At 44.1% G+C, this 16,728-nt stretch overlaps 2 protein-coding genes across 3 annotated transcripts in view; one reads left to right on the top strand and one right to left on the bottom strand.

Moving 5' to 3' along the window:
• LOC113574609 (fibronectin type III domain-containing protein 9) overlaps nt 1-6,989 on the top strand; it is a 9,926-nt gene extending 2,937 nt beyond the window's left edge. Inside the window, exon 2 of the transcript XR_003410338.2 lies at nt 6,903-6,989. The gene's annotated coding sequence lies outside the window, so the exon portion shown is untranslated. The remainder of the gene's footprint in view (nt 1-6,902) is intronic.
• Nucleotides 1-16,728, bottom strand: part of cyfip1 (cytoplasmic FMR1 interacting protein 1) — a 26,919-nt gene extending 10,191 nt beyond the window's left edge. For both annotated transcript variants that reach the window (XM_027005631.2, XM_027005632.2), the window contains exons 1-23: nt 16,516-16,728; nt 11,554-11,674; nt 11,094-11,183; nt 10,414-10,491; nt 10,211-10,312; nt 9,897-10,078; nt 9,094-9,190; nt 8,856-8,984; nt 8,614-8,718; nt 8,299-8,390; nt 8,092-8,209; nt 6,996-7,118; nt 5,442-5,567; nt 4,961-5,127; nt 4,628-4,775; nt 3,628-3,781; nt 3,388-3,544; nt 3,105-3,201; nt 2,447-2,523; nt 2,216-2,324; nt 1,933-2,052; nt 1,341-1,540; nt 124-211 (exon numbers count right to left, since the gene is read on the bottom strand). In XM_027005631.2, the coding sequence (XP_026861432.1) occupies nt 124-211; nt 1,341-1,540; nt 1,933-2,052; nt 2,216-2,324; nt 2,447-2,523; nt 3,105-3,201; nt 3,388-3,544; nt 3,628-3,781; nt 4,628-4,775; nt 4,961-5,127; nt 5,442-5,567; nt 6,996-7,118; nt 8,092-8,209; nt 8,299-8,390; nt 8,614-8,718; nt 8,856-8,984; nt 9,094-9,190; nt 9,897-10,078; nt 10,211-10,312; nt 10,414-10,491; nt 11,094-11,183; nt 11,554-11,670 (2,676 nt within the window). In that variant the 5' untranslated portion in view covers nt 11,671-11,674; nt 16,516-16,728. The remainder of the gene's footprint in view (nt 1-123; nt 212-1,340; nt 1,541-1,932; nt 2,053-2,215; nt 2,325-2,446; nt 2,524-3,104; nt 3,202-3,387; nt 3,545-3,627; nt 3,782-4,627; nt 4,776-4,960; nt 5,128-5,441; nt 5,568-6,995; nt 7,119-8,091; nt 8,210-8,298; nt 8,391-8,613; nt 8,719-8,855; nt 8,985-9,093; nt 9,191-9,896; nt 10,079-10,210; nt 10,313-10,413; nt 10,492-11,093; nt 11,184-11,553; nt 11,675-16,515) is intronic.

The following is a 16,728-nucleotide window of genomic DNA, read 5'->3' as shown; positions in this document are numbered from 1 at the left end:
GAGACACATCATGTCTTTCTAATGAAAGGAAGGTCACCAATATGCCATTTGCCTGACATTCTAAGATATTACAGTAATATTCTGTAAGCATGTAAATGTGCATGAGAGGTAAAGCACCCTCACCTTTGAGCCATAAAGGTACTGTGGCTGGGCATTGGGTGGCTTGTCTCGCTGGAACTCCTGTGAGAAGGGCAGCACGGTACGAACAAACCTGCGGGAAGGGATGACCGAGACAGGCCCAGAACAGGGAGGGATTGCCAGTCAGTTTTTGGGCATAACATTTTTGAAGTGAAAAAAACTCTATGGTAGGTAGCCCCCAAGACCAGAGAGAGCAAGAGAAAGAAAATGCTTTTCAATTTACTTTTTGTGTGTCTGCCATCTGAAGTACACTCAGAATATTTTAGTTCTCAGTCTGGACCTCCTCTGTCGTGACCCAGTCTAAGAATAAACGCCACGTTCTCCAGGAAAGTCAGGGAGCTTTGTTTCTAGTGTGAAGCATTCTCCCCTCTACACTAATGGCATTCTTTTATCTTTGCATGACAAAATCTTGTCAGAGGCAGCGGCCCAGCACAATTATTAACAATCCTCTCTGCCAACCCATACAAGCATACAGCCAGTCTCTCCTTACCCATATCCTTCATGAAATTTATGTCAGGACTCTGACCTTGTCCCATCCTACTCTGTCTCTCCTCTAACCTATATCAATAATTACTTCCATTGCTTCTTTCCTTCCACTCTCCGCGGGAGAGGAGCTTCACACTGTGCTCCGTACCCAGAAATCTGAGGGTTTGTGTCAGCTGTGTCAGAACAGTGAAAGTGATGCATGAAAGGCGATGGTTTAGCAGAGGGCAAACACAAACACTCAGAACTCATCTACTGCTGAAAATGCAGAAGGAAAGAAGCAACGGAGTCGTCAGAGAGCAGGTTCTCTCCACCTCCCTCTTCACCTCTACACCAGCTGCCACAAGGAACCCACAAAAGCCCCTCTGATTTTAAGAGGATTCAGGCAAATCCTTCATCTTCTCACCTCTGAGTTCTTTTAAGCAACATCTCTGGCCTGACTTTCTCATCCTGGTTGATTTCAATATGCAGTTCAGTGACTTACCAGGACAAGAGGATGAAGTGTTTCCAGGATAAAAGTGTTAAACTAGACATGAGGCAGATACAATGCAAGTACATACTACTCCATTCTGAGATTAGAACATATTAGACAACAGTAATCCTGTCATATGCAGAGATTATCTTTAACTTTATCTTGCATTACTATTAAGTCTATATATTTCACAAAGTACAATGGAAATTAAGCTCTTTGATTTTCAGGGCGTTTCCAACTGCTGTACCTGTTGGTGGAGCCATTGTAGCAGTAGTTGGGTAGGAAGTCATAGTTGAGTTCCCAGAAGACATGTAGAGTGATCCGGCCGTATGGAGCAGATACGTTGTGGTTGGCCTCACGGAACATGGCATCCATGCTGTCCAATGTCAGGAACTTACTGAGAAGCTTGTGGGTCATCCGATTGATCTCCAACAAGCCTTCCAACTCCTGACAGGAGCACAAGAAGGAGAGGCACCATTAAAGGCTCACAAACTCAATAAAAAGCTAATCAATGAAATTCTGCCAATGACCACACCCATAAACAAATCGCCCCCTAATGATACTCACTTTCCACAGATGAATATGAATAAAAATCTAAAAATTGTCAACATAAAAACTTCAAGCCTTCCAAAATGCATCTGTAACTTCTCTCTAACAAATACAAATCCCGTTCATCACTCAAATCCTTTTCAATCAGACTCTGCTCTGAAGTACACAGCAAAATCACCAGTAAGTACTGTCTCTGCTGTATCATCACTGAATCATCTGCACAATCAAGTTGGCACCGTGGTGAGACACTGAAAAAAATGCAAAGCAATGCGTGTGAAAATGCAACGCACCACAATAGAGGTAAGATCCTCACTCTCGAAGCGGTTAATGGCCAACTCAAGGGACTTGTAGAGGGCAGCAGACACTCTCTGGGTAATGAGGCGGTTCAGGTCAATGGAGCGACCCAAGAGCTGCAGGAGAGAGATACACACGTAAATATATGGAGGACCATCAGTATACTTATACACTATCAACATGCGCACACACGCACACCCCTGATGTGTCACACACACAATCCGCCATAAAACTTGTCAGTCACTAGTATAGCTCTTTAAATACACAAGACCGCCGCACCTGGACGTGTCTCTGCTTGAGCAGGGTCTCGTAGCGGTTGGAGGAAGGCCATGGAATGTTGGCACTCTGGTTCTTACACTCAGCTCGCAGCCTCTTATCCAGGAGCAGACTGCAGAGAGGAAATCAAGCAGTTTCACCATGATACAGGACAACAAAATACATCGTCAGTTAACATGGGCTATTCCAAAACATGATTCATTATTTTTGTTGCCGATTATATTTTTCACCAACCTTCCTGCCAGAATCTTGTAGTAGGCAAAGATTTGGTCAGCAAGTTTGTAGACAAACTGGTCAAAGCATAGGTTCACCTAAAAGTAACGAGAGAACAAAGAAAGGCCAAAATGTAAAGCTGAGAACACAGAGGAGAGAGACATGGAGCAGCTTAATCTTCCTGCTGCTTCACAATCCTGCACTAAACAACATAATGCTCTGCATAATCACCTGTTACTGATGCCTGGAGTGTTTTTACTTCAGTTTTATTAACAAAAAAAGTGATCTCTATTATTATGTTTGCTAAACATGTAGGGAAAAAGTTGTGCACATACATGTGAGTGCATGACAGACAGACAGAAACACACCTCATTTTACATTTACATGGCATTTAGCTGACGCTTTTATCCAAAGCGACTTACAATTATGACTGAGTACAACTTGAGCAACTGAGGCTTAAGGGCCTTGCTCAGGGACCCAACAGTGGTAACTTGGCAGTGGGGCTTGAACCAGCAACCTTCCGATTACAAGTCAAGTACCTTGACCGGTATCTGAGGTTTGACCTGAGTGCTTAGAGATTTGCCATGCAGCCTGAACTTTACAAATGTTAAGAAACAGTTCCAAGTGCCTTTTTGGGAGTGTATTCAGCTACAGGGCATAAAGGGGATGAGGACTTTACCTCTGCCTCAATCTCATCATAGAGGAACTGCTTCTTGAACTTTGTGAGGGCATAGTGTGCACTGTCATTGTACAGGTCCAATGGATACAACACATACCTGGGGATTCAAGAAACAAGAACTCGCTCAAAAATTTCAGATTATGACACAAATCAAACATGATGACTTGCATTTCCTCTGGTTTATCAAACAGAACTTTAAACATTTCACACAAATATTCTTAGCCAACTATCTATCTGAGGACTTAAGGCCTTTCCAAGCAGTGCAGTGTTGAGGTGTGCTTACTCCATCATGGAGGCCTCTTTTGTCTCCAGAATGTGGTCTGTGAGGATCCACGGCATGGACATCTCAATGGGGAACTGGATACGACGGCCCATGGTGAGCTCCAGGAAGAACTCCCTGAACCACAGCTGGGACAGGTCACAGCACTGCTGCAGGGTCTCTGAAACAGGACACACACATCAGGCCACACCCACCTTGTCCCAGCCTGCCGATTGGCTTAGCGGTATTCTGAGCAGTGCTTACCGCTGAAATTTAGCAGGTGGATGTAAAAGAAAGATTCACGGTGGAACTTCTCAATGTCCAGAATAGTGGGGCCCTCCAGGCTGCTGCGTAGGGTCTTTTTACTGCCACTCTTATCCGCTATCAGGGACTCCAGCATGGTCCTCACCATGTACAGCTGTACAAGTTACCAAAGAAATGCTGAACTGGAAAAGTCTATCAACAGGCCATCATTCACTCCAGATAATATCCTCACAGTGGGTAGTTTTGCTGCAGCCTGAGACACAAGGACCCCCCCCCCCCTCCTTATAAGGCATGCAGATGTGGAACAGGTGGGGACAAAGTGTCCATGGAGACAGGATTTTTTAAATCCTGCTCTCTCCACTTCTACCCAAGAGGATCGTATCCCTTCTGGCAGACTCAGTTGAGTGTGCGTGTGCGCGTGCAATACATCAGATATGGTGGCATTTCTGTATTAAAAAAACCTAACATTTCTCTTGCAGGACAGCTTAGTAAGAGCATGACCTACCTTTCAGTCAGCATATGAAAGTGCAATATAAACTGATGACTATCTTTAATGCCCTGTGCGTTGAGCATCTGAGCACAGAGAGTAAATGGAAGATATGTAGCTTGAGGATGGACAAGGTTGCACTTACTCATTACTAAATCCCAGCTGCACAAAGACCAACTGAGATCAAAAAGGAAAGACGGAAGGAATCTGCTCACATACACATGAAGCTATGACTTAGATAGAATCAATATCCCTTTTAGGATTGACAGATAAAGCAGGTCATTAAACTGGAAATTAATGTATCATAGCACATATATTGAGACACAAAGCTCAGATCAGTAAGGGCTCATATTACAGCTCATGTCAGCAACCGTGCCGACACTCAGTATGTTAAGAGGTGGCTGGGATGACGGTAAAACCAGTATAATGTTAGACGTGTGGAGTAAACTACTGCCAAGACTGTTTATAGAAGAAGCACACAGTATGACATGTCATTAACAAGTTAACACATACCTGTGTGCTAGAGGGACCCACAGCACGACGGGGCACTTTGATGTCAAAGCCTCCTTTAGGATCCTTCTCTCCCCGCAGTGCTGGGTCATTGTGGGGCTCTCTTCCTGTCTCCCAGTCACAGATGGTCTTACGGATGGCTTGGAGGACACTACAACAACCATCAAACAACCTTAATAAGAAATCTTTTGCCACTTCTCTGAGTCAAAATAAATTAACTAGACACACTATAGCACACCATATTCTTTCTAGACACTTAACCTTACCACATCTTTTATTCGGTTTTAGTTCTACTCTGCCTGTTCTAAATTATGTTTCTACAGCATTTTGTGGTACCTCTGGATGACATTCTTCTTCTTCTTGATGGCCTGCCGCAGCGGGTCCCGCAGCGTGACCTGGGCGAAGTCCTGCAGGGCAGAGTAGATGGTGTGGCGGATGGCGTGGTTGAACACGCTCTCCATGCGGCCCATCAGTACCTGCAGGCCCTTGATCATGGCTATGACCTGGAGCCAAACAGAGAAGCACCTAGTCAGACGCACACGGAATCACCGCACTGTCTGAACTACGACACCAATTGCAAGCATGACATTATGCTTCAACAGCAATGAATACGCTTTTTGTCGCCCATAGTTATTATTCATTTTAGGTAAAAGTGAGTAGGTTTGAAAGGGAAGGAGGACTGATGCTGGAACAAATGAAGCCATCGCCAGTGTCCTTGGAACTGCAATCTGCCCTGTGGGCCTGTCTGGGAGCAGGCTGGAAGCAAAGCAGTGCCATCAGAACAGGAAGGGTGGAGGACAGGAGCCTTGATGCTCACCTCCACCAGAGCAAACTTCTCCTCGCTGGTGTAGTTGTATCTCGTGGCACGCTCGTACTCCTCAGCATTGTCGGGGCAGTCTTTGTTTGAGTATTTGTCTGTTGGGTGTACCAGCTTCCATGAGTACTGCAAAGGCAACACACTAATATTAATGCATCTTTGAGTAAAGGTCTGTGCTGTGATGAAGACAAGAAGATCAAGTCACCCTATGATGAGAGAATATAATCTCCAATGGGGCACCTTGTGAGACAGTGACTACATTTTTGTCATTTTGGCTGTGTACTCCTGCACTCTGGATTTGAAAGAAAACAACAACAATGAGGTCAGAAGTACAAAGGGGAAGTCCATACACACCAGAGAAACCATAAAGAAATTATAGCCTTTTTAAAAACAGTCCTTCCAGTCTAGGGGAACTAAGCAGAACAAGGGCATTGATTCCTATATGGTTCCCCCAAAACACATGTGAATACCTCTGAACATTACCTGGTATTAAGCAAACATTTTGCATTTTAACTTCTTCCACTGTTTTAATTTCAGCCTAGGCTGGCATACAAGCCAAAGCAACACAAGCTGAGTCTAATGACGTAAAGAGACACTGTCAAAGGGCTTCCATCAGCCAAAGCTGTCACCAGCACAGACACCCAGAAACCGTTCTTCATTACCTTCCCTTTGGCCGATTTGTCATCAAAGTGAAACAACTACTGAAATGAGTGTCTCTCCCTTTACCAGAGCATCCTGGCACTTTCTCTCCATATCCATAGCAACCACAGTCAATATGAGAGGCTTTTTGTCGCCCATAGTTATTATTCATTTTTAGGTAAAAGTGAGTAGGTTTGAAAGGGAAGGAGGACTGATGCTGGAACAAATGAAGCCATCGCCAGTGTCCTTGGAACTGCGATCTGCCCTGTGGGCCTGTCTGGGAGCAGGCTGGAAGCAAAGCAGTGCCATCGCGCACCATGACAGTGTGACTAGATCGGGACTTGCATAAGCCATGCTGATTAAGGAGTGGCCAGCCTAAAGCTTAGCTGTGTGGCTCCACTGTGTGCCAGAGAGTAGTCTCCAATCGGCTGGAGCAAGGACACACGTCATTGTTCTCAAGGACAGAAGGACTTCAAGAGAAAAAGAATGCCTTCACAGGCATTTCCTTGTGCTGGATTACTACTGTGAAGAACTGTTAAGAAGTGCAAGCACTCCTTTGTACTGAAGGCCCCAACACAGGCTCATCTGGGACGCTTCACAAGACTCCTTTGTCAAACATCTGCACCTATAAACTAACATGCTCACTGAAACTGACCAAAGAGTGTTTGTGTGGATCAGAAAATCTCTTTGTGTGCAGAGGTATTAGTTCCCCAATTCAAAGACTGCATGACAAGTCATCCATGCTAACTGGTGCTTGAGACTTACTAGCCCTCCAGCACCCAAGAAAGAAGACATCATCCTATGCTATGTTCCCTCTTGTAGGCTCAGCAGGGCTGGGAGGAGGCGACAGGGGTGAAGAGCAGGGGCACGGAAGGGACTGAGAGCCTGGACGTTAAGGCGCTGGCAGACACTCACCACCTCCATGACTTGGGCGCTCCACTGCGAGAGCAGCTGCAGCCCCTGCAGGGCCAGGTCACACAGCTTCCTGTATTCAGAGTCAGTCTTCTGTGCCTCCTGGCGCCCGGAGCCCGTCACCACCTGTACACACATGCATACGCACACAGAGAAAAGATAGAGAAAGGGGGAGATGCAATAAAGCAGTCACTGTCCGACTGTGTCAATACTACAGCAGAATTATCTTGTTATTAAAAATGATTACTAACCAATTAAACAACACATAAAACTTGGCTCCACTATAACAAAAAGCTAGCAGTGACTTGAGTAGTTGTGACTTAGTAAAAGTAGATGTGCTGCCTGATGACAGAGCAGTTTGTCAGGAGCAGGCATCTCCACTCGTATGAGAAGCAGGGTTATGGCCTTATCTGACAGCCTGCCCAGCCCCAGCCAGTGACAGGGAGGACAAAGCTACAAGCTGTCATACGGAGGCACAGACATATTAGCATGCCACACATCTCAACACACACAGATTCATGCATGCAAAGATGCACGCACATGCCCACACAGATGCACACCTATACTGCTCCCAGTCACACATCACATTTACATTTGAATCTAATTTTATGCTTTTGTTCAAAATCAACAACGCTCAAATGAACTCAAACCCATCCCCCCCCCCCCCCCAAGAATCCCCGAAGGACATGTGATAAGTGGAGACACAATTTAAATTGCACTAGACAATAAATCGTAATTTTTGCAAATAACTGAGTTGGAGTAGGTTGTGCCTGGTGTTTAGAGAAACAATGCTGTTGCCATAACACAGAGATAAAAGCTAATGTTAATGAGACAAAGAACAAGAAGTAGTAGTTAGCACAACCATTTCATCCAAACACTGAATCACTGAGCTAGCTGAGACGGAACAGGAAATGCTGCTATGGGCACACTCACTGCAAACATTCCGTGGAGCCGCAGAGGTGTCCTCCTGCTCCAACTGAGCTATGTGGCATGTTGCCAGGAGTCCCTGAGGCTCAATACTGACAGGCCTACTGCTTCATTAGGAAATGGCTCCAACTACAGATGAACAGATGTGAAACGCAGGAGGCCGGCCACTCACCTCGTTGTTGCTGTAGCGGGCCAGCTCGGAGATGAAGCGCATGTGATCGTCCCGGATCTGAATCATCTGCTCACAGATGTTATACTGAGGACTACTGCCTGTTGTGGTGCAGGACCACCTGAGGGAGGGAGGCAGGAGTTTTGCTAGATGGAGAGGGAGCAGTGAAATGGAGGGTTAGCACATTACGGTTCGAAAGCGTTGTCTTACCTGGACTTGTTTTCTTCAAAGTGAGCGCTGGTTTTGATGTAGCGTGACAGCTCGATCTGCATGTCTCCAAACAGTGGTACTACTTGTAATTGCTGCGCACAAACGGGAAACTTTACACTTTAATATTAAAAATAATATTAGTTGTCATGCTTAGAAAATGCTTATGGTACATAACCATACAAACTTTCCTCCAAGAACATTTGCTATCCATTTAATAATGCTTTGCTGGTATAACTAGGGCAACCTTTGAGCAGAACAGACCCATAACAGGAGAATTAAACTGTACCGGAATACATAATTTGCACACACACAAACCTTGAAAAACTTATCAATCTTTGTGAGGTTGATTCTCTTCTTGGCATCCAGTTTGTAGATGTTGCTGTTGGTACCATCCATCAGATACAGGCCAAAGCCCATCACCTGGAGGACATGGTCAAGAAAAAAAAAAAACCCTACAATCACCTGGCTCAAGACCCCAAGCACTACAGTAATATTAACGCTTTCATTCTTGCTTTGCGTACATGAAAGTTCTGGGCTTTCACTTGTGTGTGTCTTACTTTGAGCAGCATGTGCTTCTCGCTGGGGGTGAGGTACATCTTGTTCTCGTAGTAGTCCACACACAGGTTGACGATGTCAGCCAGCAGTTCTTCATAGCTGTTAATGACCTCGAGCTGCTGCTGGAGGGACTGAAGTACACAGGAAGCCGTTAGCTAACTGCCGAGGCACGACCGGACTTGTCAAACACGCTGACGGGCTCAGCCATGGTGCAGGATGGCGTCCGCTGATTTTGGCTACCTGGGTGATCTTGTTGTGGTTGGCCAGGAACATGGATAAGTTCTGAGACTCCTGAATGGAGGACGGCTCTGACATCTTTCTCAGGAACTGGGCCGCTCTTTCAGAGCGAGGGTAGAAAAAGGGATGAGAGCCGCGTTAAAACAAGTGACAGGTCTCTCCTATGTACTTTTATTACTACTTATAGGCAAATGTAAGGTGGACCTTGAATGCAAGAATAAGCATGAAGAGTGAAATGAAGGAGCAGAAAGAGGGGCAGGACCAGAAGGAGCGAGGGAGGGATTTGATGTGTTTGACCTTTCAGATGACAGCCTTCATAGGTGTTCTGTTCCAAATGAAACTCCCTCTGTCCCTCTTATGCACAAAACACTGAGCTCTCTAAATCTCTTTCTCTCTTACACACACACGTAAATAATATCTTACGACCAAAATCATACCTGGCAAGAAATTCACATAGATTTGGAAGTTCAATGCAATTCGTTAGCAATTTTTATGAGCTGGTGCTATAAGCTTGTCTGAAATGTTAAGCATTTTCCAAAAAGTACAAAATATGCTGCGTAGCTGTTGGTTACCTCAGTGTGTTCAGTAAAAACCTGAGCAGTAGCTTGTCTGCCATCTGCAGGTCAAATACATCAATAGGAAAAACACCTGAAGCATATACGTCAACGTTGGTGACAGCATGAATGGGAGTGTGTGTGAGAGTGGGTGTGTATGCAAGAGAGAGAGAGAATGTATGCGTGAGTCATACTGTTTGTAGGCCAAGTGAGTGTGACATACCGTTTGTAAGCTGAGTGAGTGATACCTACCTTTTGTAGGCCGAGTGGTCATTCTTCACGCTGCACTTCATGTTCTTGAGCTCATCCAGCACGGCAAACATATTAATGAACTTGCCTAGCGTGAGGAGGTACGCCTCGGACACAAAGTCCTTCCTGCGTTCGGCATGACACAGGCGACGTACCTCACTGCAGAAGCGATCGATCGCTGTCCTCTGAGAGAGACACAGAGCGCAAGAGCAAAAGAGGCTCAGACAACAAGTTCAGTGCTCCGTTCCTAAGGAGATTCTGAGTTCCTGTTCCCTGTCTGGTCGTACGTGGATAGCGCCACAAAGTAGAGACGTCACCTGGAAGTACATGAAGTTCATTAGCTTGGTGACCTCAGGCTCCAGCACCTCCACGGTCTTCTCGTAGATCTCCACTCTGTTGGGCTGCTCGTTGCACTTCACCTGAAGGTGGAGAGCTGGCTTAAACATGCCGGCCAAGAACCGCAGTGGAGATGTGAGGAAGTGTGAGCGCTATGGCGAGCCGTCACAGTGGGCTGTGGTACCTGAGGGATGGCTCTGGAGCAGCTCCTCCATGTGTACAGCATCACAGCATACTCCTGCCCCTCCTCCAGCATTTCATTCTGAACACACACAACATAATCTCTATAGCCTCATAAGCACACACACACACACACACACACACACACACACACACACACACACACATACATACTTATGCACGCATATCTACTAAACTATTTTTAATGTTCTGAGCAAAGATAATGTACTAATGTCAATAGTAATAACAACACACACCCCCACACCAACACTGCAATCTGGTGCTGGTGATGAGACAGGCCGTATTTGGTTACGCAGACATGTGTGCGACAGGGCAGCCTATTCATTTAAATTAGATCCCAACACAAAGCCTTGTTTGAGGTAATCCTGAACGCTCCCCGACCCCAATTATACCTCACTAACAGAGCACAAACAAGCCCCGCTCTGCTGCACCAGAGCTTGAGAGCACACATTCATCACAGCCCCATTCAGGCTGGCAGCCCTGCAGTCTCTCTCGGGGGCCCTTGGCACCTTTCATTCCTCCAACGAGCTTCTCGGACTGGGCAGCCAGGGCCCGGGTGGTCTGGGGTCTAGCGGACGAGGTGCTGGCGGAGCAGAGTTAATGCACGCAAACGGTCTCGTCCTGGCAGGCAGCGGAGGGCACAAACGAGGCGGCCAGACTCACCATGCTGGAGTGCACCGTGGCCTGCTCAATGTAGCGGGCAATACCCGTCACAAAAGCATTGCGATCCTCAAAGTTCGTGTTGAAGTTGGGCTGTAGATGGAAGAAGGTGTTATCAACAAACAGCATATTAGAGCTGACAAAGTTATCTACAACTACATTTGACTTTTACCCACTAGCATTTTTTTTTAGCTATTGCTGATTCCAATTACCCGATGGCAACAAACTCAGATACTAAAATTTTGTTTAAAATGCTGTAAGAGCCTATTCCTATCTAGATATTTACACATTTAATATAAAAAATTCCCTGCTGGGTATACAGACACTATACAAGCACTAATTTCACACTACACTCCAATACTAAATGTGGCTTCAAGTTCTACCCAAAGCAGGGAAAGTGGGTCACAAACTAGCACGTGGAGCAGCAGCCCCTCATCCACCCAGAGGAGTGGAGGTCTGGCACCTGGTAGATGAGGGAGGAGGGAAGGGGCTCGATGCAAGGCTGCTGGTCTGGGAGCGGCAGCTCCTCTAGCAGGTCCACGTTGGACAGGGCATCCTCCAGAGTCACTGTGGCTGTCATGATTCTGCGAGGGGGACAGGAAAGAAAGCAATGAGACACATTCCAAGTGCCCTTGCCTTATAAGGCACTAGCATCACAGTCGTCACACATAAAACTGTAACACGAACTCAAGGGAACGACAGCATTAAATGAGACCTTTTACAAAGTACAAAAAGAGGAACGTGTAGTTTTAGGTAGCTACGCAGTTCTGTGTAATAAATGTTTACAAATTCAACCTCTATTAGCTACATAGAAGCATTCCTACTAATAAATCAGACTTTACATTACTGTTATGCCAATTATCACAATATAAGAAAACATTTTTATAGTACCAAGCTGTGTGCAACAATAAAACATGATAATGAGCTCAAGTGAATGATTCTCAGAGATAAAGTACGATCTTTTTTAACAGATACAATAAACGGCATGCTTCATTTTCACCTTAAAACTTTATGCTGTCTGCATACTGACAGAAAATAGAACAGTAAAAAAATATAGTTAACATGCTTTACATGGTTAAAGCTTTCCTCAGAAGGCCTCACGAAATGCTAACATGTACCTATACCAATAGGACTGCAGTTCATCTGTACACACATCAGCACAGTACACCCTGTCTGTGAACCTGGATGGACTAAGCAGGCAAAATGTCTTCAATCTCAGGATTTGACTGTAAAGGGCACAAAATCTTCCATGGCTGTAAAGCACAACCTCTCTAAACCTTGTGCCTTAATTAGCTATCTTACAGATTAGCAAACAGAACTGTTTTCATGCAAGCTTGTAAGAGTCACATGAAGGATGTTGCGAACAAATGTCAGTCAACTCCGTCCCCACCCGCAGGACAGGATCCCGTCCATAGAGGTTGTCAAAACGGCATACAAACTGGTCTGGCCACCTTAAACCAAGCATATTAAGCAATCAACTGCACAGTACAGCCTAGTAACCAAGTAATGTCTGGCAGAGCTGTTTATTCAACTGCATTTCTACGCCTCTCCACTGTACACGTAGAATGTCCTCTCATTGCCTCAGAGCAGTATTTTCTCTGAGGCAATACAGGATTCCTTTAGAATCTGCAAGGCTGCCAAATTACCATTAGCTGGTGTCATACATACCCATCAATACCTTGTCATTCATAACAACATTTTTTTGCTTATGCTCCTGAAACACTTACTTCTGTACTTGGAGTTAATAATAGTAGTAAATCCAACCAAGGTTCCCACAGGCCACAGTTTCAAGGAGGAAATGGATTGAAAGAAACAACCTGGCAGTTTAGGCTAGCCTCATTATCTCTGCAGCCGTACCAACCATGACTTCCACCCAAGGGTAACTCTTCCCTATTACCCATTTCCTTTGCTGATAGATGCTAAAGAACATTAGCAAAACAAGTGTCACCACTCACAGCTTTTCTTGATGAAAACAGAACAAACTACTTTGACCACAGTCATATTGAGAAAGGGAAGCTCTCTGCTGCTAACAGCTTCAATGTTCCTCTAAAATCCTGCATAATTTTCTTGCTCTCAAAAAATCAAAAACAAAAAGCTGGTTAACTTGATATTCCTCAAAGCATTATTAAAGATTTACTCTGATCTAAGATTTGGGAATAAAGATATCTGTTCTCAGTTTAGGCTTATTTTGCACTTCATTTCTTTGCACTTTTCTCTCAATCACGAGCTCCTGTAGTCAACCACTGTAACCATTCAACTTATGTTGGCCTCTGAAAGGAAGTTCGGTTTGAGTGTTTCAGAGAATCAGCAACTATCCCATGGGCTTTGCCGCTCCAGTCACACATGCCCCATTACAGGAGTGTTCTGTTATACTGGTGCTGTTTATTGTTGTGGTTTTTGTTGTTGATTACATATATTTACCTCGCAGTGCATACAGATCCTTGTGTCATGCCACAAAAAGGTTCAAACACAAGTTTATGTACTGTTACAGGCCAAACAATTTTCACCAGTTTGAAATGTAATTTACACAAACATCTTATAAGGCTGCTTGCATAAACGATGCATAAACTGCGTAGAATAAAAGCAGGCATCCACAGAGCAAAACACAAGTGATAAAGCTGCACTCTAGCCTAGGAGCTCTTTGCTCCTATATGACTGTGCAGGATTAACGCCCGCAACACTGTGTATGAAAGTGTGACATTTCAGCTTTAATAAATTCAAATAAGAGAGAAAGAAAATTACGACAGACCTAAAAAGCTGTATGAATATGCTATAGGAAGCAGCACGGAACACTACCGCTATTGTGGAAAAAACATTTTAACTTAACCAACAGTAAATGATCCCAAGTGGCTAAAACCCTTCAACAGTTTCACCCTAATCCTAAAACCTATGGCATTAAGTATTTAAGTCTTGCACCTAAAAATGAAATGCAGTCACAGAACATGAATGATTAGTGTTTTAATGTTCTCATTAGAGAATTTTAAATAGAAACCTAATGTCATATAAAGATAGTGACATATAGCCAATGTTTCAGTTCACTAACAAAAATGAGCCTCCAAGACAAATTTCTTGAGATATGCTGCCTGCATTCAGATGTACACAACACAGCTGTACAGCCTGTTGACTACAGCCAAACCACCGCCTGACCTCTATCTCTCTATCCATCTCTCCCTCTCCTTAGTCTCACACTGAGTCTGGCCACTCAAAATACTATTAATCACAATCAGGTTTCTATATTATCAGTATCTATTGGACCAAATCTCAACACAGATTTCAGTGCTTTCAGTGTAACACAGATTTCTCAACCTGTTCAAACTGCATCCAGGTCACTGCTCATAGTGGTGAGATTTTTATTCACTTTTATACTTCAGGGAGTAATGCTGCATCCTAAGACACAGTGACTAGTCTGTGAGGCCTTTATTAAGACCTGAATGTGGCTGCAGCGTGTTGAGGGATGTCTGGCCATGCTTTATGAAGGGTATTTGAGTTGCTGTTTCCAGTGTTAGTTACATTAGGAGGTAGCAGCATTTGTCAGGTACCACAGGAGAGGTAAGAATGGGAAATGAGATCTGTGTGCACACCTGCTTCAGGCAAAAGTATCTGAGCACTTGAGCACTGGAAAAACCCCAAACGATGCTTAACCCTACCTCTGATGTGACCAGCTAGCAATTTTGGGGGTGCGGAGTGGGAGTTATTTACATTTATGACATTTAACTGATGCTTTTATCTAAAGCAACTTACAATTGTTACTGAATACAACTTGAGCAATTGAAGGTTATGGGCCTTGCTCAGGGGCCCAACAGTGGCAGCTTGGTGGTTGTGGGGAACCGACAGCCTTCTGAATACTAGTCAAAAAGCTTAACCACTGAGCTACCACTGCCATCATTGGATCATGTTTCTCTCTCACTCAGTGATGCATCTGAACTTCAAATCAGCCAAATGGTGCAAAATTGGATCAGAAAGCTTCGCCCCAGAAGAAAATCTTTTGATGGAAACTCAGTGCTGCTTAGACTTGGACCTTTTCCCTTATCTCTCACATACCCAAGCAAATCTGATATGCATGTGGTTTGCATTCTCTGCAAACATTTCCTTCAGCATGTAGGTACCTTCACACTTCACACCTACTCATGTAAGGCGCCATCCCACTGCGTGCACACACACACCCACTCACGATACTTTACATTCTCATCTTTGCTTTTCTAACATCATATTGCACTGACAGAAATCAGAGGGCTGAATACTGAATTACTAATATGGCCACTATAAAAACAACTGTTTCACTAAGCAATATTCTAAAGAAGCAACCATTCACAGGGCTTTTCTACGTCTTTTCTAAGTAACTTGCAAATTTGATCAGTTGAAGATGGTTCCATCTCATTCATGACCTTTCTAATATAATACACAGGAACACCAGTTAGATAGTAGATCCATTATATCTGTAGCTCTCCTGTCACCAACACAACTGCTAAGGCTATCCCGAATTACTCTTCCACCCACACAGGAGACAGACATGAACAAAACCATACGTGGTGAGAGTGATCAGATTAAAGGTATGACCCAACATAAATCAAGTCATAGTCTTAATTCCTTGTTTCCACCTAGACCAGTACTCGCAATTCTCATATTCTGAACATTATTTTAAAAAGCAGAAAAAGTCAATCAAACCACAAAACACTTTTAACCGCTTGCCAGTTGTCATCCTTCCCTCAATAATACGTTCTTAGACAAAACACAAATTTCAGGAAGTGTCTAGTTAACTTCAAATTAACTGTTTTTACGCGTGAATTTGGATTTACTTTCATTACATGCAGTTTGTGGCACTGCGCTGTCTTCATTGTGCTACCTCCATAACGAACATTAAAAGTATCAAGTTTAGGTAAATGGTTACTGTATACGCTGTAGTTGCTCAAAATAAATAAATCTCCCTTCTCGCCTCTGATATCGATTAGTACACACGCACCCAAAAGACGCTAAAAAGGGCAAACGGTACACCAACACATACGCACAACGGGTAATTTACGATAGTTTAGAATTCACCTAAATGCAATACCGTTTTCCGTGTTTTTCTCTTTACTGTAAAACTGAAAAGTTTGCAACATAACATTACTGCAGTTCTATTAGCTAGCCAGCCAGTTGGTTTTACCTGGCTTTACCGATCTAAATAAAACACTGCAATTACTCGCCGAGGCCTAACCTGAGCTAACTAGCAGTTTGCCTAAAAGAGTTTCATTTACAAAATCAAACAAATACGATGCTTCTCCTATCCACGAAAAAACATTCAGTAAAATGACCGTTTCAAGAATAAACCAAAACATGCTACCATTTAAGCGCAAGATATATGAGAAACAAAAAAGACAACACCCAAGCCCAGTAGCTAGCTAGAAAAACTTTTCAGATGTGCGAGATGCTAGCATAAACTACCCACCCTTAGTTTTCCAGGGATTAACTAATCCGTTCAGGCTTCTTAAATATCCATGTGCTGGAATCACCACGAAGTTATCCCCCTTCTGATATAGTTGTATTCTCTGTCGTCTCGATGTTATATTTACAATAAAACTTTATGTACCACGATAAATTCCTGCCTTTGCCTATTCTGTTACAGACAGCGAACAGCTCACACTAGGAGTTCCCGTTTTGC

The sequence above is a fragment of the Electrophorus electricus genome, chromosome 3 (assembly GCF_013358815.1).
Source record: "Electrophorus electricus isolate fEleEle1 chromosome 3, fEleEle1.pri, whole genome shotgun sequence".
Lineage (NCBI taxonomy): Eukaryota > Metazoa > Chordata > Actinopteri > Gymnotiformes > Gymnotidae > Electrophorus > Electrophorus electricus.
Note: the sequence above shows the minus strand (reverse complement) of the source record. Positions and strands in the feature narration are given on the sequence as shown.